The 22,280-nt window shown below is 39.8% G+C and overlaps 1 protein-coding gene across 1 annotated transcript in view; it reads left to right on the forward strand.

Moving 5' to 3' along the window:
- LOC103129669 (supervillin-like) overlaps positions 1 to 22,280 on the forward strand; it is a 49,337-nt gene that overhangs the window by 16,793 nt on the left and 10,264 nt on the right. The window contains exons 3-12 of the mRNA XM_007540841.2: positions 2,023 to 2,057; positions 4,580 to 4,623; positions 10,106 to 10,203; positions 11,774 to 11,873; positions 13,055 to 13,596; positions 14,318 to 14,453; positions 20,539 to 20,686; positions 20,999 to 21,073; positions 21,208 to 21,294; positions 22,078 to 22,261. Coding sequence (XP_007540903.1) covers positions 2,023 to 2,057; positions 4,580 to 4,623; positions 10,106 to 10,203; positions 11,774 to 11,873; positions 13,055 to 13,596; positions 14,318 to 14,453; positions 20,539 to 20,686; positions 20,999 to 21,073; positions 21,208 to 21,294; positions 22,078 to 22,261 — 1,449 coding nt within the window. The remainder of the gene's footprint in view (positions 1 to 2,022; positions 2,058 to 4,579; positions 4,624 to 10,105; positions 10,204 to 11,773; positions 11,874 to 13,054; positions 13,597 to 14,317; positions 14,454 to 20,538; positions 20,687 to 20,998; positions 21,074 to 21,207; positions 21,295 to 22,077; positions 22,262 to 22,280) is intronic.

Here is a 22,280-nt window from a genome sequence, read left to right on the forward strand (position 1 = left end):
AGTAGCACGTTCTTTTTGCCACTTTTCTTTTTTAACATTGCATATTGTTTTCAAAACTCACTGTGAACTTTAGTATCTCACTTTCTAGAAATATACACCCAATTTGGCCGGTTTGGAGTCCATCCAACTGACTGAATACATCATTGATATTCAGATTGCGAATGCAAAATATCCGAAAAATATTGCATTCAGCCCTTTTCAATTACGATATTACAAACTGATGTTGCAGCGATGAATGCAATTCATTATATTGTGCAGCTCTAGCTTCATTATATTAAATAAGACCTGTAAACATCCTTAGTTTAACAGCAAATTAAGTAAGCCAATTAAATTGCATAATGAACATGCATCAGTGAGATTGTAACAAAAAGGATTCCGTTGTTGGAAATTGCAATCTTCTTACAGATTTTTATTTTTTATTTTTTGCAAAGCATAAAAATTTGTCTTCTCATATTTGATGTGCAGCATCTTATCTGGACTGTATAAAACCCTTCCTGCTCTGTGTTTTCCTTTTTAATCTAACAGTGGATGTGTGACATAATTCACTGGAGCAAGAGGAAATTCACTTCAAGGAGCAGCTGTAGTGTAAATCTTTCTTGACTTTCCTCTGTATCACGGCCTTCTCTTCCTGTCTTCTCTTATTTGCTGAGCAACCCATTCTTTCTCTGTCATAGACAACTGATACATGTATCCCTCCTCCAGAGCTGATGGTCGACTCGACCAATGTCGCCTTGCCCTGCGGTTGCACAGGAGTGTTACATTAGAGCAACCAAACCAAAACGTCACCTTCCTAAAATGATATCCTAAGTAAAATTTGTATTACCAAAAGTGATTTTTTTTTAAATTGCCTAAATCATATTTTGGCAAAAAAGAGGTTGTGATTTATTCATTTATTTTTGATTACCTTTGGCAAGATCTTAAATAGCTGTGCAAGGGCTGATATGTTGTCAGACTGAATTCAGTTACTTACCAATTACTTGCATTTTTACACTTATTTAAATGTACCTATATACATCTGGTCTGTTTACATAAATTATATCCACAATTGCATAGACTTGTGAAGGCTTGCAAATCCAAAACCCCTTTTCACCACAAAATCTAAATCATTATACGGTTAAATAAATAGAATTATAACTATTTCATTATAACTGTAGTCATTATGTAACATTTGCATCAGCAGAAATATTAAATTAAATGAAAACTAAATTATGGCAGATTTTTGTTTTAATGCTCTCTTTTAACCTTACAATGAGAATCCCCTTCTGGCCCAGATATTAAAGTTTTAAGTACTAATATGCAGATCATAATGGACAAAAAAAAAAAAAAAATCACATTAAAAATTTAATCTAACCAACATCACATTGACTCCATACCAATAATCAAATAGCTCTAGTTTATTGATCCAAAGTGACAGGCATCATGATGTCATGCAGTCACGTTTAGCTGTGACTGAATGCCTGACTGGTCCAATCCCCTTTAGATAAAATAAAGATTTTAAATCGACGGGAATCTTTTGGATCTAAGTTAATTTACCTTTACAGCCTATAGCTTAAGGCCTTGATTTTGATCTGCACCTTGCCCTTCATTAACCTTTAACCCCTTCCAGATGTCCACTATCGTTCTCCTTTTGTGTCACCATCATCCCCTCCCCTCCACTCTTCCTGCTGCATCATTGCTCCCCCCACTGCTTCCCTTTCCCCAGGCAGCTGCCGTCCCCATCCATTTTTAACGGTCATTACTTAGAGATGAATTGCTCCCTTCAGATGCGACCCAGGCAGCGCCGTTACATCACTGCTAGCATGCGGCATGTGTTAATGTGTCGAGAGCGTATCAAGTGAGACAAATGAACTGGATGGCTGCCGTTATTCAGTTCCAAGATTGTCTGAACTGTTTTAAAATGAGCCGACTACAAAATTACTGTAAGATCTTAGCAAGCTTTGGCTATAACAGCCATGCAGTCCCATTACTCCGTCACATTGGTGTGTAACCTCATCTATATCTGCCTTTCTCTCACTCTGTTAGGCTGCTGGAAACTGATGACCCAGAGGAGCCTAAGGGTAAGATGAACCCTCGACTTTCACTGCACTCAGATCCTCTATTGTTCCACATGCTGCTTTCTCATTCAACTGTTGCATATTAGTCAGTCTGAAAGGAACACTGAGCTCACTCACTGCTGATCACCTTATTGATGCTGGCATTGTAATAACCCTCCAGTCAGGAGGGGCTATCATCCCTGATGATGAGTTTGTTTTTGTAATTAGAAAGAAGAGGGTATTGCTTGGCAATTAGTTTCCAGCCTTCTGTCCAAACTTTTTGCTTGTGTGTGTATGTAAATATGCTTATGCTCGTTTGTTCTTCTGTTGATTCTGATATGCAGTTATGTGACTCGCTTGTTTAGTTCTGCATTCTGTACATTCGCATTTCTGCTGCTGTGCAGAGATGATTTAATTGGACCACTCGCAGCTTTCACTTCTAATCATCCACCTCGTTGCTTTCAATTGCTTTAATTTTCTCTTTTTGTGCAATTTGTAACCTTCTGATGTCGAACAATGTCGCTGTCAGACTGAAAACCTGTGACCATGTGTTGTTGGACTTCTTACAATCCACACAAGGTCTGTGTAAAATGTGTATCCTATCAACATGCTTAGGTCCTCATAGGTCCTCTGGTAGCACGAAGAGATGCCTGACAAGAAAACGTCAGGCATCTCATTTTAGCTTCACCAACTGCAGCTAAGAGTTGTGTGCAACTGACTATGAGGGAAGGTGGTGCGGTAGTTTGTGCGTCCTGCAACCAGGAAGCCACTCTGTCTTTTTATTTTTGAAGAGTTTAAAGCTTGAAACCAGAGCCAGCCCCAGACTTATTGCAGTTATTTCACTTTTAAATTCTGTTTTAAATTAAATAAACATGCTAGGAACTATGTTTCACATTTGGTGTGTGGAGGCCTTGGGATTCCCCTGGAGGAGCTGGTCCAAGTGCCTGGGGAGAGAGATGTCTGGGCTTCTCTGCTTAGGCTGCTGCCCCTTCGACCCGGCCCAGGATTAAAGACACATTTGGCTTTTTCTGACATTACACAGACATTTTGATTATCTTTTTCTTAATTTGGGCTGAAACACTGACATATTTATGGTGTGCTTGGAATTGCAGAAACATTGCTGATAAATTGTTTGACAGGAGAGAATTAAGGTTTTTACTGTCAGAATATTTATTTAGCTAGAAGAACTTGCTGGCATTGAGGTTGAAGTTTTTGCCTGGCAATGTTTCATGTTTACTTGAAGAGTTTCATTGATCATCCAGCCGACTTATTCTGAACTGCTTACCCAGACTCAGCTTTGTTAAACTGCGACCACAAAACCATTTAACTGCACGCAGTTTGTAAATACTGTTAGTTTTGACTTTTGTTAATGCTGGGAGGACTTCCCCTCTTCTCATGCTCTTATAAAGCTGATTTAAATACTGCCCTATTCTCAGAGCTTACAAGCTTTAGATTTGTTTATATTTTCAGCTCCAGGTCAAAGGTCGATCCAATAATCTCTCCACAGCTCTAAGAGGGCCATCTTGAAGGACAGATGCAAACACTTACTGAATCGTCTGTTAACCTTAGTGGGAGTTTTTCCATTGCTTTGGTTTTCTTTTCTCCCTCTCCCTCCAGCTTTGGCCTTGAATCACTGATGATCTAAAAGGAAAACACTGGATTCAAGTCAAAACTATGAGTGCAGTTTGAGTGGAGTCACCATTCTGCAATGCTTAATGTTTCCTCATTTGAAGTAAATCATGCTACGCTCCGAACAGCAGGGGAGCTGGGAAGCATAAATCAGAACGTGGAGGGTTTTTCCTCTTTCATTCGAAACACGTAGTTTTTCAGAGGCAAGCCATTATTTTGGTTAAAAAAAGACAATAAAAACAGATTTAAAGAGAGAGAATGGATGGAATTGTGGTGAATTAAGAAATTAATGGTGTGTTTGAAGATAGTTAAAGATAATGGATTCCTCATGTTCGTATTAGGAGATGATAATCTCGGTGCTGGTTTTCATCAAGTAGCTCACATGAGACCTGATTCTACCTTTCCCCTCAACAGATGCCTGAGCACAGAGGGAATCTGTTCCTCTGCATGGAAAAATCTGATATTATTAATATTGTTATTACTATAATGAGCTGTTGAGTCATCATTGACTTGTAAAACTGAACATGAGGCCAATTTTTCCATTTGCTGTTTTCAGCTTAAGACGCTGAAGTTAACAATGTTGACAACGTTACTGTTTACATTTTTCAGGATGTTGTCCCCATGTTGTCCCTTGTGAGGACAACTTCCACTTCGACCCATACAAATCTGCAGGCATTTCTCTGTGCAAGTCATTATGTGGAGAACGAAGCCAATTTATGACAAACCAGTTTGGAAAGGATTGCATTTTATATATATATATATATTTCAGAGTGACATTTGCATGCAGGGGTGTTTCAACTAACCACAACTAATCATAATCAAACTTTTTTTCTCTGACTTATAGGTTATTGTTTGAGAATCATAATCCTCATTGTTGACCTCATTGTAAACTTAATGCTTGCTTGTGTCCTTTTCAGCTGAGAAGGCTTCAGATTCTGCAGCCAAGATGTTGAATTTTAAGGTAAGGATCCATTCGTTCATCCATCCTTATCCTGCATCCGCCCATCCCAGAGTGCACACTCCACACAGGTTGCCATTCCATCACAGGGCAAAACGGAGAGAGGCAGGACCAGCAATCATACCTAGAGGCAATTTAAAATAACTAATTCGCCTAACAGATGGGTTTATGGACTGTGGGATGAAGACGATGTTCCCACGGGGAACCTTCACCATGGCTTCTACTTGCTCAAGTCAAACTAGTTTGTCTGTGGAAGTAGCTCACCTAGCTGGGCCTCATAGATATAAAAAAAAGCTGCAAATGGCTAGCTTAGAAACCGACCCTTATCTTCTCCCTCCGTGTTGATTTGATCAAGTCAGTCACTTTGCCTGAAGTCACGCCACATGATTTTCATTATGTCATAAACAGCATCTTACTTACGAAGTATGACAGTTAAAATCAGTTGCCATCGTCTGTCTTCATCAAAAGGGTTTGGTTTGGTTTGCGTCCTTCTCTGTTTGTACAGCCAACCATGTTTCATCTTATGACCATTTTTCCAACAACAGTTATTAGAAGCTCAGTGTTTTAGTTTGCCTCTGTTTCATTTCGGCTGCAGGGTGCTGCATTTGTTAGCATTGTTGTTTTTCAGTAAGAAGGTCCCAAGTTTAAATCTTGATGTCAGGTCAATTAGGACCTTTGACTTTTTTTATGCTTATTTTTTTGTACCATCATTTCATACATCTGCCGTAATTTTTCATCCCTTCTCTGCTTTCTTTTACCTTGATTATGGTTCTGATTTTCCATCTCTGCATCTTTGATGAAACCAAAGTAAATCGAAACATCCTCATAATGGGTGGCACCCAGTGATGTATGATCAGCACAAAATGTCCTTTGGCAAATGAGTTTGTTTTGTTCTTGGAAAACTGGAATATGGTGCAATGGAAAACACAAAAGTATTAAATTGGAAAGTAGTTATGGAAGCAATTACATGTTTATTGGCTGCTCTAAACTGCCCCAGTTTGCCTTCTGTGGTCTCCTGCCTCTCATCAGTTAGCTGCTAGAGATAAGCACCGACCCCACAGGGAATCTGCAGGGATGGTCATTAGAAATGGACCTTTTCCTCCTGTTAAGGTTCTCCGATTATAGTAATAAACACATGTTTGGATTTGTCCTGGAAGGGGTTAAAAAATGTCAAATTACTGTTATTACAGCTCAGTCAGGGTATGTTCTTCTACTGTAGAGTAACATTTTAATTTCAAGGTAATCTAAGCACATTTTTGTCAGCGTTTTGCATACAGCAAACTGTTTCAGACTATCATGCACCTGAAAGAAAGTAACTCAGGTCGGTGTGAATCCATAGAAAGATTAGAAACAATTCATCACTTACTTATTCAAAACCTCTAAATATGAACCTTTTTCAGCATCGAATAGTCAGTCGACTCGGTATCACCTCCTCACCTTTACATTCATCACTGGACAATAATTGCAGAGTTCTTTTTGAATGACTTCCACCTGTCTTTTGGTTTTTCTTGTTTATAAATTCACGTCTTTCTGAGTTGTCCTTCTATGTTGCTAGTATTTAAGTATGGAAATCCCCAAAGCCATCAAACTGACAGGATAAATTCAAGCTCCAAAAACCTGAACTCGCAGATTTGTGGGTGATGTCACACACTGTGCCTGTGTTTAGTTCTTTCCATTTCACTTGGTGCTTTACTCCCAGCTTTTTCCAGAGCAGCTGTTGCACACTTCAGCTCTTCTCTGGAAGCTCAGCTCCATTAATAACAAATTGAGCCATTTCTTAGCACACCGAACACTCTTGCACCTGGTTGCAAATCTGGCCAAATTCATGACTTCAGCATGCACAGTCTATGGAGAGATTAAAGCAGTTGTGGGAAGATTTTTTTTTTCTTCATGCTAAAAGATGATCTATGGAACAAAATTTTAAAATGTCCGAAATCCTGGGGGAGATCTGCACATATGAGTTTAAAAAAATGAACTATGGACCCATATGTGGTTTTCCCAGGCTGCTTAGGTTTCAGAAGTGGTTTGGTTTCATGATGTTTGATGTAAATAGCTGTTCTAATTTGGCGATTACAGACCAGCAGCAGAGCCAATGTTGGCCAAGTAAACCCAGATGGTAGCAAGTTGCTCCAACAAACAAACTTTGTGGGAAAGCAGGTTCCTATCGTACTCGCAATGCTCCATCCCATCAGTGATTTTCCCTGATATATGTTATTGCACAGTGTCTCATTTGATGGTTAACTGTATTGAAAGCTGCCATTTGTCTGTCTTCACTATTCTCTGGTCGTTTATGCCTCCTCCACAGTTTCTATTGAAAAGTCAGTCAGTGTTTCAGTCAGAGAAGATGGCATCAGAGTTGAGTTTCAGTTTATCAACCTTTTAGCATAAATGCAAACAGAAAAAATACATTTCTGGAAAGAAAATTAACTGGCTTATAAATGGATTTTTCTCAGTGAAAATCTGAGAAATGATGATGGTAAATCCTGCTGTGTAGGAAACAACTTCCTCTCTCAACGATCAGTGGGCAGCACTTAGCTTGTAAGAGGCTTCTCTAATTTGGGGTATTTACACAATTTTAGGTATTTTCTTCACAGCTGGAGGCCCACTTATCCTCACCAGGTCACGCCAGGGGTTTGCTAAAGTGTTTACTCTCACAGCTGCGAGCTTCACTCTCAGCATGTGTGAAAAAGACTCGCTAGTAGACCTAAAAAGACAGAAACGGACAAATTCCTGTCTGTTCATTGAGTAGGTTGAATTAGTTTTGAAATCATTTTAAAAATAGTTTTAAAGAAGGTTTGTTTTATTCTGTACAGAAACGGCACAAAATTTGACCGTAATGGCAAATTATTTCAAATGATTAGTAAAACTGATACGAAACAACCCAAAGGTGCGTTATGAGTTGATGCATGGTCAGTCGTAGAGGACAGGATTTGTTGTCAATCATTTTAATTTAGCTGCAATTCTCAAAAATCCTTAGCCAATTTCATTTTAACATGTAATCGAGGCCAAAAGTGTCGCCTTGACATAGAGCGGCCTTACCCATTTAAAAAGACGGTCAAACACAACCTGAGCTTTTGTGACAACCAACAGCAACATGGGATTAGTTGTTAAATTATTTTAACGAGAAAAAATTAAGAACTCAGAAAAATTTGAGGTGAAACAATCTCGTATAATTGCAACAACCCTAAAAAAGCCATAAAATGACAGAAAACATACTTCAAATAGCTGCATCATTATAGCTATTTGATGTAATACAGCAGAGCAAAAATGTAAATGTTTGACACAAAGATTCAATAGCTGCCCTTTTGCTGCAACCAGCTGTTCTCCCCAATGCTCTATTGCATTGCAAATGACTATATCATCCCTGGAAAAGAGGCATGAAACGACCAAATTTGCAGTATTAAATGGAGAGCGGTACAATGATGTGCAGCAGTTTGCAAGTTTATGTAAGGATTTTCTCATGGTTTGAGAAAATCCAACAAAATTCTAACTTTACGAGAAACCCATCAGCAGAAAACAACTTCATCCTCTTTACAAAAAGTTTACAATCTTAGCACACACGACATCTGGCCACAGTTAAGTGTTTTGTGTGGAGTAAAAGAAGGAGTGCAGAATTAGGCAGGGAACATTTTATTTGTTGAGGGAACAATGGATTCCATGAAAACCCTGAACGTTCCTGAAGGAAACACACCACTGCTTGTTTTCAAGGGGAACAAGAGCAACTCTAGACATGCCTCAAACACACCTCAAAGCCCACAATAATCCCAGCAAGTGCATAGTTTAGCAATTCTTTATGTTTCCTGGATTTAGATCTTTTAAAAGATCTACAGATGGGGTCTTCAAAGAGCCATTTACAAAGAATTAAAGTCATGTAAAAGCATTCTAGCTGAGTTTCCCTCATGATATCTAAAGTTTTTATGCCCTGGAACCCAGTAAGCATTATCTTTATGTAAATCACATCAAAGGATGATGAATGTTGCCCGACTTTCTCCTTCCCAATACCCTGCTAAGATGGTAAAGAACAGTACGGTCCCCTCATGAAAATAAAAGGCCATGCATCTTCGGAGTCTTGTACAGCGGCTTCAATCGTTTTCCAGAGGTGAGATGGACTGCGGCATCCGTCAGGATTACAACCAGCTGTTCTATAACCATAAATTCAGATATTTCAATGATGCTCCACAGCATTCCAACATACAAACTTTGAAATATACGTTTGACTCTCCACAGACAGGGCAAGGGTTTAAAATCTATGACAGTTGAAATCTGCACAAAGTATGAACAATGAGGGAGTTTAACTGAGATGACTGAAATACGATGTTGAGAAAACTCAATCGTTCCAAAATGTTTTTTGCATGCTCCATCCCAAAAGGTCCACTCTGTAGATTCAGTATAATATCAAATGTTCTTCCTACTTGACCTTTTTCTGGTGCAAATGTCCACCTGGGTCTGAGATTAACCTTGATACATGCCCTAGAAACAGAGGAGAGTTATTACAGTTGCAGTGGTTCCTGCTAAAGGTCCCTGAAGTGAAAATGTAACCGTATCTTGCTAAAACAAGTTGCTACATAGATGTATCTGGAGATGCACCCATCAGGTTTCTGGCTGATTTCAGTTTTTCTTCAGGTGCAGCCTGCATATTCTGTTTTGTTTTTTTGTTTTTTTTTTAAGGATAGTGGATATGAAGGATAAACATACTGTGAGGTTTTGTAGTACAGGTAGTAGTTTTGAACCCAGCTGAGAGAAGAAATTTAAAAGATGTTTCAAGTTCATTCACTAAGGAAGGCATTCTCCTTATCTGTATGATTCGGTTGAACCGAGTTTTTAAGTTTGCTGTCCTTTTTGCATTTATTTGTCTTTCTGCTGGTGAAAACCTTTATCAGACAGAGCTTGACGATGGAGCTGCAGCACCGGGTTATTGCGTAGCATAATCAACACTTAATGCTCAAGGAAGTTTGCCGTGTTTTAGTCCTTTGCTGAAACAGTTGGCAAAGCGCTCTGCTTACATCCTGTAGAATAACTCTCTCATCCCGTTTAAAGCCAAAGTAATTCCAAATAGGCAACTTTCTATTTTTGCTCAACAAATTATTCCTCAACTTTAACACTTCTGTGTTCTAAATCTGGAAACCAGTCCATTCATCTTTAGATTTTTCCTCCACCAGCTACCCGATTACCCTTCATGGAACAGACAAAAGATGGATGGATAAAAATGTTACAAATGCATTCGCTCAAAAATGTACACTTAGTATTAGTGCATTTAATTACATTTTTATACATTTATTCCTTATGTTGAGCAGCATTCTGCTACATTCCAGCTTTGCTGGAGCACTGCAAGGGTTAACTACCATTCTTAAAAGAAGGGGTGGAGTCTTATTTATTCACTCACTTCCTTTATCGGGATATTCGTTACAGCTGGAGTAGAACTTTGACAGGATTGCTTCCATATCTTGGCCTAATCTTTATTTCCCCAACCTTTCTGTATTTGTAGGAAGTGGAGGGAGAAGTGGATGGTAGCAGCACCCAGCGCTGTGATGACAGCGCAAAGCATCAACTGATCAGCAGTGACAGGGAGGGAACTTCCACCAGGTGAGCGCTTCAGTGATTTCAGCGTGGGTAGGACTGCTTTATTTGATTTTTATCCGACCTCTTTGCTTCCTAATGGATTTTGTGAGCTGGGGCTCAGACATCAGTGATAATAGACTGAAACAACTTGGAAAGCGGTGCCACCCACGCGCAGCAAACAGAGCATGCTGAATGCAGCGCAGAGGTTATTACAGATCCTATTGAATGCCTGTCAAATGTCATAAGCAGCTGAAGGGATAAACCAGGCAGGTAAACCTGTAGGACTAGCCCACATGAGACTATAAATATACAAACACACAATGGTTTGCACCAAACGGAGCGAATGTTGTGCTGATAGCCAGACTGTAGTTAACAGTGCAGTTTGCAACCTTTGAGTTTTCTTTCAGTTTTTCTTTATTGTCTGCATAAAGCCTGAGTCGTCATTCATAATGTTCAGCTTCCCGCCCAATCAGGAAGCATTTGAGTTCATGTTATTGTCTCCACTTAAGACTTTGTCGCTGGTCCTGTTAGCAAACTTTAGTTACACAAAATAAGAATTTTCTCTGATTTAAAAAAAAAACAACTTTAAATAAAAATGTGGAGCTTGAGGTAATTAAAAGACAGTTCCCGGACAGGATTTGACTGTCCGTGGGCCAGCTGAGCTTCCACTACCTCCCACACATAACTTACAGCTGAAACACAGTTGTAAAAGAAAAATAAAACATTTTGTTTGACTTGAATTTTTTTATGTCAAAGTTTCCTTCAGGAAGATGCTGACAGTCTATTAGTCATTAACGATCTGTGTGTAATGGAGAGACAGAAATGCTGCATTGAGTGTTTGTACAAATGTGGCTCTTAGTGTAAAGCACATTGAGTGGTCAATAAAACTAGGGCTCTTTATAAATGGACCTCCATTACCATTGACAGATTTGACTCTTATGATTATGCTGAATCAGTTTCCCATCGGTTTAGAAACGGACGCGTTGGAAACAGGATTGTGCTCTTGAACGCATCGTCTCTGACTGTCTCTTGTTGTTTTCCCAGATTGAAATGACTGATGCAGATGTTGACATAAATTTTGACTGAACGTTTTGTTTCACAGTCTTTAAATGTGGTAAAAAAAATAAAAATAAAAAACCTACTGAATGCACAAAGTAAATATGCACCAGAATGTTGTCTGGCTTTGTGATGCTCTGATCTGCCAATACAAGTTTCAGCTAGTTGTGATATGAGGAAACTATAATTAACATTCAGAACATTTTGCTATGCCTTCTGCTCTGAAGGGTTGTCAATTATATGTATTAGGAGGAGATGTAACATTAAAATGGGATTTCATTACTATATTAGAACAACTAAATAATTGTGCATTTAAATTGTGATCTATATTAATGATTAGCTTAGTTGCAGTGAAACAAAGCCTCTCCTATGTACACCAATGTACCATACAGCTTGAATTTTATTTATTAAATTTATGTTTGCTTTTTAATGTGCTTTTTCTGTCCTCCTAAGTTTTTTGATTACTGAAATCTACATTGTTACCCCTTTCTGTGTATTCTTCCCATCAGCCTTGTGCATTATTTTCTGATAATTGCAGCCTCTCCAATGCTGATAAAGAAAAAGCAATGGAAGAGTCAACTCAGGAATCTTCCTGGAAGGAGCAGCAGGAAAATACTGCCACTACCGAGGAGAAGCAGGTCAGTTTTAATGTGAAATTTGATGTATTGTGCAGCTCTAAAGCTAAAACATTTGCTTAAGAATTGGATCACATTTTCATAAATCTATGAACTCAGCTGCAGTATTAAAGGGATCTCTGTGGGTTGTGTTTGGATGGATTGTATTTTCCTGCACTGAAAAAGACCTCATGCAAGCCAATTCCTAAATCCTTACGCACCTTGAAGTTTGGCTGGGTGTTTTTAAGGCCTGGTTTAGTTTAGATTCCTTTTTTATTTTTTCCTTTCTTTCTTTCTTTGGAAGTCACCTTTCAGTTTATAATTCATACTCTTAATGTGGAGTTACAACACAGATCCTGACTCGTTCTTTTCCATAAGCAGACATAATGTCAATACTTTGCCCAAATCTTAATGATTTTAACTCCACACACACACACACACACACACACACACACACCCACACACACACACACATCCAGCGGCACTCTGCGCTCCAGTATTTATTAAAGACCACCAGGTTAGCATTACACTGTCACACCCAGCCTGCTCTCACAATCTGCTTCTCCTCCTAAATCAGCACGCCCTCCCAACCTTTGGCCCGTCCGTACAATGCGTGGGGACTGTTCCAGCTGCTGTCGGCTCTCCTAAGCGATAACATACTGAGCTCACACTGCATACGTTACTTGGTGTTGCAGTCTTAAATTACTGATCACAGCTTTAAAGCGTTAGATATTTTTAGATGCCTCAGCCTTGCAGCTTTATTTCATGTGACATCTGTTCCCTGTTAGATTGCAAAATGTTTTTGATTTTATTCAAAAGAGAAAAAAGACTGAAATTGTACTTTTTTCAGTTGTATTACATATTTTGTTCACAAACGTTAAGCCTTTGCAGGCCTTTAAAACAAAAAAAATATAAAAGTAAGTTTTTGAAAACATCTTCTGATATTTGTCTTTTCTTTTTAATAAATTAGCTTGTTTACATGCTGAATGGAAGCAGGAAAAGACAAAATGGCAACAAATGGGTGAGAAATGGAGCAAAGGCAGGAGCTGGCTCAGAGCTGCAAAACAAACTTTGGGGTTTTGTGGAATATACAGAAAGACAAACTGTTGAAACTTGTCGTCTTACAGAGTTATCGTCCCCAGGCGAAACGAAATTTATGTTGTTCTGACAGTTGAATCGTGTCTCTTCTTCTTCCCCTGCTGCAGCCTTTCAGTTTCCTGTCAGACCGAGCTTCTCCTCCCAGCAAGAACAGAGATGCGTCGCCCCCTCCCAGTCCACTCAGCCACTCTGCACCTTCGCTCCAGCGCCAAGACTCTGGGCCTCAGGGCATCAGGGGAATCCTAAAGAAGAGCCGCTCCACCAGCGTGGAGTCGGACCACAGCGAGGGCATGTCGACCGGGATGCCTTCCCGGCAAACCAGCGTCACCTTGAGCCACCCTGAGAGCGATGAAGAAGAGGAAGACGAGGACGACGAAGTGGAAGAAGAGGAGGATGTTGAGGAAGAGGTCAGCAGGGAGAGCGATAAAGAGGACGACTCACCAGCTGATGACATCCCGGACGGGGGCAGCTTCAGCGTGCACCGAAAGGAGAAGAACAGCGGCGGCAGCACCAGCAGCAGAGAGAGCTTTGAGGAGATGCGGAGTCCGTCGCCCGATGAGAGCCTGGAGACCACGTCGACCGTGTCCGAGGACATCGACGAGCTGGAGAGCAGCTTGGATCAGAGTCAAGGCTCCGCGCTGAAACACAGGTCAGGATACGCGCAGACGTGCTCTTAGTGATGGAATCAAACAGGAAAATACCAGCAAATAAAACACCTGATAGTCTAGTAGAATAGTTTAGATTTGGGGCAAACATTTTAACATTTGTTACATTTTCAGCTGGTGTGGTTCATTTTCTCACTGCATTGTGTCAAACAGTCGAAACCCAACTTGTTCCCCCCCTCGCCTCTAGTGGCGCTGCATCGTGTTGTTGAAGGAAACGACACGAAAACCTCAGAAGTAGACATGAGCACAACTCACTCCTTCGCAATGTGTAGACAACAATGGAGTAGTGTCAGATTTTAGCGGTTATAGGATTTCTCTTTTGTCGTCGGTAAAAGACCACGGACATGCTTTGGTTGTATTTACCCAGAAGGCACTCCGCTGCAGTTCAGTCTCCGGTACGCTTGCATTCACATACGCACCAAAGTTCACTTCAACCGAACCGAGACTTCGGTTTTTAGATGGACCTGAGTTTGCAGATTGATTCACAAACGAATCAAACTTTCCAGACAAACTGATTGAGTTCTATTAAACTGGGCCTAAACCTAAACAGTTGGGAACATTTTTGATAGTTCTTTTCACTACTTTTACTTCTGACACAAAATAAGGTTTTCCAACAAGACAAGCAAAAACTGTTTGGATCAAGTTTGAAGAGCTCCGCAATAATTACGACGACGCCTTTTTTTTTTTTTTTTTTTTTTTTCTCAGACTGGCTGTGTCGTCTGGCGAGGACGCTGAAAATAAGGACAGACCGAGGAAGTCCAAACCGCCGCAGGTGATCCAAACGTCACTGGCAGATCGCTTCAACCAGCTTCACGATGCTGAGACTGCCTGGAAGAAAAAGGTCAGTTCCCACACCGGCTTTATCTCATCAAAATAAGCTGTTTTTATTTAAAGACAAGAATCAAATTAAATATCAAATATTTGCTGCGGATTTTCTGCTTTTTGAACATAGTTGGTAATAAAGTGGAACCAAATTTAAGTTGAACATTTTTAAACGAGATTGAAGTGCCGTCTAGGAATCTGGAAGCTGAATTGGAGTTATGGTTCAGAATCTGATTTCAGTATTCTTCATGTCTGGATATGTATAAACAAAGGAGAAATTATTAAGAGAAAATATTTCTCTTTACAGAAATTATTCAATATCCTTTCATCCCAATATTTTGTCCATTCATCCTTCATCTTTTTCTTCCTTCCATCATTATTTCCTTCTACTTGTCCTTTCTTTCCTTCATCATCTTCTTTGTGAAATCTTTCCTCTTTCCTCTAGTTTTTCTTTGTCTCCTTTCTTACTCATTTTTGTCTTTCCTTGTATTCCCTCCATTTTTCCTTTCTCTCTGGAAAAGTCTGGTGTTTTTGTCTCTCTGAAGTAATGAGGCGCAGCCAATATATGGAAAGTGTTTGGGACTCAGAGGGTCGCAGCAGCTTTTTAAACCAAAGGATATTTTACGCGTTTGCTGGTGTGATTTTAATCATTCACATCCATTAGTTTGTTTCTGACGTGACACCGCTAAAGCACATATTTATTGTTTTCTTACTCAGACTTTGATGATAAAAGCCATATTTATTGCATTGCATCGGTTTTATGATGGCACCAAGTTTTATTTAGGGCTTTGGAGAAGTGGCAGTAATGAGCGAACCCAGCCAAACACTTCAGCCTCTGCTTGGCTATGTGCAGACGTAAGGGGCGACTTGGCTGTGGACATGTCTCTCCGTCTGCTGAATCAGCATATTTCCTCCAGTCGGCCGCTGCCAGGAGAGCATGTGGTTCAGAGCTATGGGGTTTAAGAGCGGAGATCCAGAGCTCAGCTTCCCTCCACTTGTAAAAATAAAATTCTACACCATGACCAAACACCTGAAAAGCCTCCAACCTAATGCTTCCTCCTTTGTCTGGCTTTTCTGCTCACTTGTTCCTCTCCTGTTCTCAAGGTTGGAAAAATAGATTTCTCCACATGCCAGCGTTTTGTGTTCACCACATAATTGAATTTCTCGCCAGTATTTGTATAAACTTTCAGGTCAAACAGTTTTGTACCACGAATCCTGGATTAGTTGTGCATGCCATCATCTTATGCACCTCACACACCCTTCTCAGTGAAAATATGAGCACCTGCACAGAAGAGCTTGTAGTTGGAAAGTAAACGACACGCTATTTGTTTTTCTTTCTTTTTTTTTAACCATTCCATTCACAGAGCTCGTGTTCGCACAACGCGTTGTGCCACGTTGTGCATCTGTGTAGAGCATCTTTTGACTCGATGTCTGTGAACATCAGTGACCCCCTTTTGGGATTTCTGGTTGGAGCTCAAACTTCATCCAAATGATGAGCTAACCTCAGATCCTCTCCAAGTCTGGAAAAAGCTGCTCAACAAAATTCGACCCAGTTCCCCTCCTCTGTCACATGCTGAATTATGATGTCATATTTTATTTGTGTGGTCGCTCTTGATTATGACACATCAGCACAAATCCATAGCGTAAAAATGTGCATTTACAACCCTCGCACGCATGAGCGAGGGCCAAGCAGTTGTCCAGAAGGTCTTTAGGGCTTTTCCTTTTATTTCTGTCTGAAATTATGGCCTTTGCTTAAATATGATGTCTGCAAAGCACGGATTCGAGCACCAAAGCCATCTCTTCCTCAGCTCACACATGGTCGTTCCTGCAATGTTTTTTTTTTTTTCTTTTCTCTTTTGAGAAAACTGCTTTGTTTTTTTGAAGTTCTGGTGTTTATTTTCATTCAAGCTTACACAGTTAGATCAGATGTTTGTGCTCTTTGGTTGAAATGTGAAATGATGGAGAATAAAACATGTACGGCTGTGATTAGGTCCAGATGTTTCCTGTTAGACCTGCTGAGCCTTTTTCTGCACCCTGGTGTTGTAAAGCGATGCCTGGTTGTAAATTTGATTTAAAACGAGGCAAGTTGAGTCATGAGGAATAATTGTTAGTCATATGTTGTGATGACTGATGACATATTTTTGTTTTGTTTTGGGGTTTTTTCACAAAAGGTCAGCAAACAACATGGAAAAAGATGCTCTGTGGCTGTAAATTAAGATCTGCCCTTGTGAAGACTTTTCAAACATATTATAGTAAATCTATAAATAATTTGGAAATGCAGGATTTTCCTGCATTTCCAAATTTACATGTATAAATTACATGTATACTTTGTTTTGTATACATGTAATGAGTCAACAAATCAACAAAAACAGGATTGTCTGTATAAGGCCTGCAGCATAATATTTTTTCTTTTTCTATAGCTTTTAGATCTGAAAACTGGTTTTATATCCTTCCACTTTGAATAGAAATTATTCACTTGTGCACATTATGATTTGTTGTCCTTGCATCTCCAAACGCATATGAACATTCCCACCCCACTCACTTTGTGCTCAGCAAATGACCCACGCTTCCTGTAGACTTCCGTGTAAAATCTTGAAACCGTAATCTGCATCTTCCCCATTCTCCGCTTGTAATTTTCCTTTCTCCTTCCCTCCTTTCTTTGTTTTTTACTCTTTTATTGCTCTCCTAGTTCCTCCTGCCCTCTGTGGCTCCTGTCTACATCTACAGACTCTGCTCCTTTCTTTGACTTTGACACCTGCCTGTCTACCTTTCCTCATTTCTCCAGGTGAGTGTGTGCACATGAAATGGTGCATGTTCCTGTTTAGCATGGGCTTGCTTACTATTAGGGATGCACTGATTACAGTTTTCTGGCCAGTTCCAATTATTTATTTGTTTATTTATTCATTTATTTGTCTGAAAAGTTGCTAAATATAGCAACAAAGATGCTAAGTTGGCAACAGTGGGGTGACTGATTACTAATCATGCCCTTCTTGTCTGTCAGTCAGCCCTCTCTCATGTCAAAAGTGAAGAATATTTGTGTTTCCATTGACCATACAACTGCGCAATTTGAGATTTTGAAAATAAATTTGCTCAATAGAAACACGGCAATTCTGAAAAAAAAAAAAAACTCGTTTTTCAATTGAAAAGTTTTGGTGCTGGGATGGTGGTGTTTTTTTTGGCGGGGGGGGGATGAATCAAAATTGGTTTATTTTGAAAAGCAGCAATGAAAACACCTTTTTTGCATCAGACAAGCCACATGATCAACAAGCAGATGTTGCCACTGGTGCAACCCACAAAGAAGAAGACAAGAAGTAGTTTGAGGATAATGGTGCAGCATTTTCATTGACAATGTTCTGCACACATTTGTAATGGAAAGGCAGCTATGGCTGATTTTCAGACTTTAGCAGAGAGCGAGAGATGATTGGTGGAAAAGATCGATTCGTCACGAATCGGCCTGTTGCCGACCTCCCTCCCAAAATGAAAGAAATCGGCACCAATTTATCGGCGCACCCCTTCTTACTATGTTGCTTTTTTCATGCAGCATGTGTCCCAGTCAAGCCGTCTCCATTTTTATTCCTCACAGAGAAGTCAGAGCTAATTTAAATGTATCTTGCTGCTTCACAGGTGGTTTATACCTGTGTTTACGCTGAAGGCCACAGCTGGGTTAGAGGGGAAAAGCTGCAGGTTTTTGGGGGCCTCATCATCTCTGGAGTCCCGTCAGGCCAAGGTATTTCCCCTCTGTGATTGACTCCAGACAGGTTTGTAGCTGTAGTTTATGACGGGACAGAAGAATGTAATAGAGCTCATGTTTAGGTAGTTGTGTATATATATATGGTAGCATTGCTGAATGGGATTTGAAGTGTCTCTAATGTGGTGCTTTAAGCATTTCAAGTTTTATAAAATATGATGTGTTTACTTGAAGAAGCTGCTGGGTGTTTGCATACCATTAATGTCTTAATCAGTCTGTCAAATCCTCGGCGTTCAGCTGGTCGCTCGTGATATGCATGGTTTTATTGAGGGGACAAAGAGGACTTCTATCTGCGGATATGTTGACACTTATGCTGAACCCGACTGTATATCAACCAGATGAAAAATTAACTCAATGCTGCATTGTGTTAAATATGGTTGGATCTGAACGTTTAGACGTTTAATCAAGATTTTACCTCATTCTCAAACTCCTAAGCACGGTTTCATTTTTATTACTCCTGTCACCAACGTACATATGTTACAGGGACCGGTTTTTCTCAGAATGGCAGAGGAAAATGTAAGAAAAAACCTCCAGGCTGCTCGTTAAGACACAGATGTTCAGTTTCCATCTTTTCAATAAAATGCAGCACAAGCCTGAAAGAGGGCTTTACTCACCCGTGTCAACTCTTCTTTTTACATGCAAAGTAAACAATGAGCTCATTTTGATGCTCAGCTCCAGTGTTTTTGTAGGGCTCTGGCTCAGTAGGTCGACTCGTTTCATCCACCCTTGGGTGAGATGCTAAAGCCCCGGCTGATGGGCAGTCAGACATGGCAGCTCTGTTTTCCATTTGTGTTTGCGAGTGTGTGGGTGTGTGTGAAGCAGAGATGGGATTGGAAACAGTTTGCAGTATATCAGGATGATCAAATGGGATTCTTTGAACTTTTCTTATGTCACCAGGGAAACATGCTTCTTTTTTTTCTGTGGTTAATTCTGTTTCTATGGTCCACGACAGGGAGTATTCAATTTAAAAAGTTGTTGAAAGACACAAGAAACAACAGCTTCCTGTAAATGTCAGCTTTAATATCTGTCTAGTCTGTTATTAGACAAAACTACTAAATAAAGTTGTCACTTTTTGGGGGGAATCCTTTGTCTGAAAATCATCAACTCTGCATCTGCTACATTGCTGAATAGAATCCAATATACTTTTTATTTTCCTTCCAATCTTTCTGTGGAGCGACAGCAATCAGCCTCAGTGTGATGATTAAAAGATTTAAGGAACGCCAACACGTCTATTTTCCCATGCCAGGGTGCTTTTCATCACTGCTTCATCCCAACATGTTTTCCCCTTTAAAGCTGCAGACATCTGCAAATGCTTAAAATGACTGCAGAGCGTGAAGATGACGACAGTCAGGAGATCCCACAGATCATCATTCAGCCACAAAGAAAAACGTCCTCTGGGACTGCAACTCGCTGCTTAGCTGCAGGAGTCCTGAACATTTGTTTATCTTTTACTTTAATTTCAAGTAGTTAAAGTTGACTTGGAGTCGCTCTGAAGTGAGAGAACGTGACACGTTTCATGTCAACACACAACAGCGGGAATACTTGTTGATGAATGCTCGGCAAGCCCTTTTTTCAAAAGCAGACATTTTTCTTTTTGGGATTGCTTTCTGATGGCTCTGCTTCTGCTGTAACTTGCTGCTGAAATGAAGTCGCCAGTCACAGTGAATTACACACTCTGAGTTGCTCATTTTTACAGAAAAACGAGTGTGTGATAGAAATAGTTCTTATGTAATCTTAACATGCCGTAAATATATGTGTGTGGAGGGGGTTTATATTTACTTTAATGGCGCTGCTAAGTTGCAGTGTCCTAATAAAGTTACTTTTGAACCATCGACTTTGAATGCTAGCATGACAGGAGAGTATATCACAGAGACATAATGAACTCTACATGATAAGTGCTGGAAAACCAGAGGCTCAACTTGTTCTTGCAGATATTATTCATATATTTAAATCTTTTGTCTCTGTAAAATTGCAAAACTGTTCACACCAATTTAGCTTATTCACATTTTGTCATCTTACTTGAATTATTTGAAATACACAATTAGCAAGAAAGTAAAACATTTGAAAACTGTTTTTTTCTGTATTCATCCTCTTGTTGTCTGATGAACCTAAATAAAATCCAGCACAACCATTTTTGTTTATTCCATACACATAATTAAAAAAAAGACATGGACGTTTGTGGTTGTATCCTGTCAGAATCTGAATGCTTCTTTTTAAATTAAGTTTGTGTCATGCAAACACTTTTCTTGCATCCTTATCTATTAATGTGTGAGATATATTGCATGGGAATCTACCAGCGCTGGAGAAAATCAATGTCCTCACAGAGTTCTAACTGGGTCGTATCTGAATCCAACAGAAGTCCAATGTTGATCTGGAGCCCAAGATGTCGCTGGCAGAGAGGATGAAGATCCTCAAAGACAAAGAGGAGCAGTGGAAGAGCAAAGGCAAAGGAGCAGCCAATGACTCGGTTCAGTTCACGGTGGCTGGACGAATGGCCAAGAAAGGTAGGGTGCTTTTACTTTTATTCATTTGCTGTGCGGCTGTATCCTTAAGCCTGACAGGCATATTGATGAGCAGTGTCAGGCACTGCAATTTGCTTTGCAAACGTCTCTCTGAAGGAAAAATGCAAATAAAACCGTGCAGAAAACTTTCAGGAAAACAGACAAAAGCTCAGTAGAAACTCTAATCCAAACAAAGATACGAAGAAAGGCAACATGTTACCTGAGCTACCGCAACCACCAACTGGCACAAGCTGCTAATATTGTAGCTCTTTGAAAAACCAGGAAAGGAATAACTTCCATGTCGTGTGGCTTCAGGTCTCGTGTCCAAGGACGAGCCGCCTATCATCACTCTGAAGAAGTCCAACGCCACGCCTGTGAAACCACATGAAGGTATTGTCTGGGATTCAACTGTAATGCTTTTGTTTCTTAAACCTGGTCTTAGTGGTTTAAGGAGACTGTTTAGGCGCCTCAACCTGCCTGCTGACTTCACATGGACTGACTAAATCTCTCTGTCCACCGGGCAGAAATCTCCACTAGGACTGACGTCAAAGTGGAGGGAGATAAACGTCTCGACAAGTTGGAGTCCTTCCTTGACAAACTCCACAATAAAGGTACAATCTGTGCTGCTATTTACTTTAAATGTTTATTTTGACTCTGTCAACAAAGCATGAGTTCACTAACACTCTTAGGTATCAAAGCTGCTAACTAAAAAAATGAGTTTTGCAAACGCTAAAGCACTACACCAAAACGGTATGTAGCGGAAGCTAATGCTAAAATTATGACTTTAATTCAAATTATGTCTGCACTTGAAAGACTACGACCTTTAAGGTCCAGTTTAATTTTGAAACTATAATTGACATGTTCTATAATTCCTTTGGACATTGTTTTTATGTTCAAACATTGTTCTCTGCTGTCTGACTTTTATTTCTTTCCTGTGCGTCTCTTGTTTTAAATAAAGCTACTTAGAAAAAAATGGAGAAAAACGGAGGAAAGAAGAAACTTCTGTGTAAACAGCACTTCAAAATAAGAGCATGGATATTGCTGTTTAATTACTTGAAGAATTTCTCAGCCAAGTAAATTAGCAAATTTTTCCAGAAAAATAATTTCACTAAATATTTTTAGTTGGCTAGCACTAAATGAAAAATTAGCCCCACTATTAGCTAACAGAACAGCAGCTTTCTGCATGCACTGATATGAATGACTAGATATTTTTAATATATTGTACAGCCCTAATTTATTTTATTTAAGAAGGCCGCATATTGCTCTTATTTTAAACTATGCTAAGTCATGAGCATTCACCAGCTAAAACAAATAAATTCCTTCTCCTACTTTACTAAGAAAATCAGTTCATTCTTCCTGTTTCCTGGCATTCTTCATGGGCTCTGTGGGATTAGGTGTGGGCAAAGCCAAGTCGTCCACCATCGAGGTGACGGCAGAGATGGAGAAAGAGGTGATGACTCTGGACGACGATGAGACGTTTGGCAACTTCTACAAACCTGTCTCCCCGTCCACTCTCCTGGAGTCCAGCGTGATTTTGACTGAGGAAGACCTGAGTGACATCCAGGCTGATACACCAAAGTTAGTTTAAAACAATCCC

Source organism: Poecilia formosa, unplaced genomic scaffold (genome assembly GCF_000485575.1).
Source record: "Poecilia formosa unplaced genomic scaffold, Poecilia_formosa-5.1.2 Scaffold565, whole genome shotgun sequence".
In the NCBI taxonomy this organism is placed as follows: domain Eukaryota; kingdom Metazoa; phylum Chordata; class Actinopteri; order Cyprinodontiformes; family Poeciliidae; genus Poecilia; species Poecilia formosa.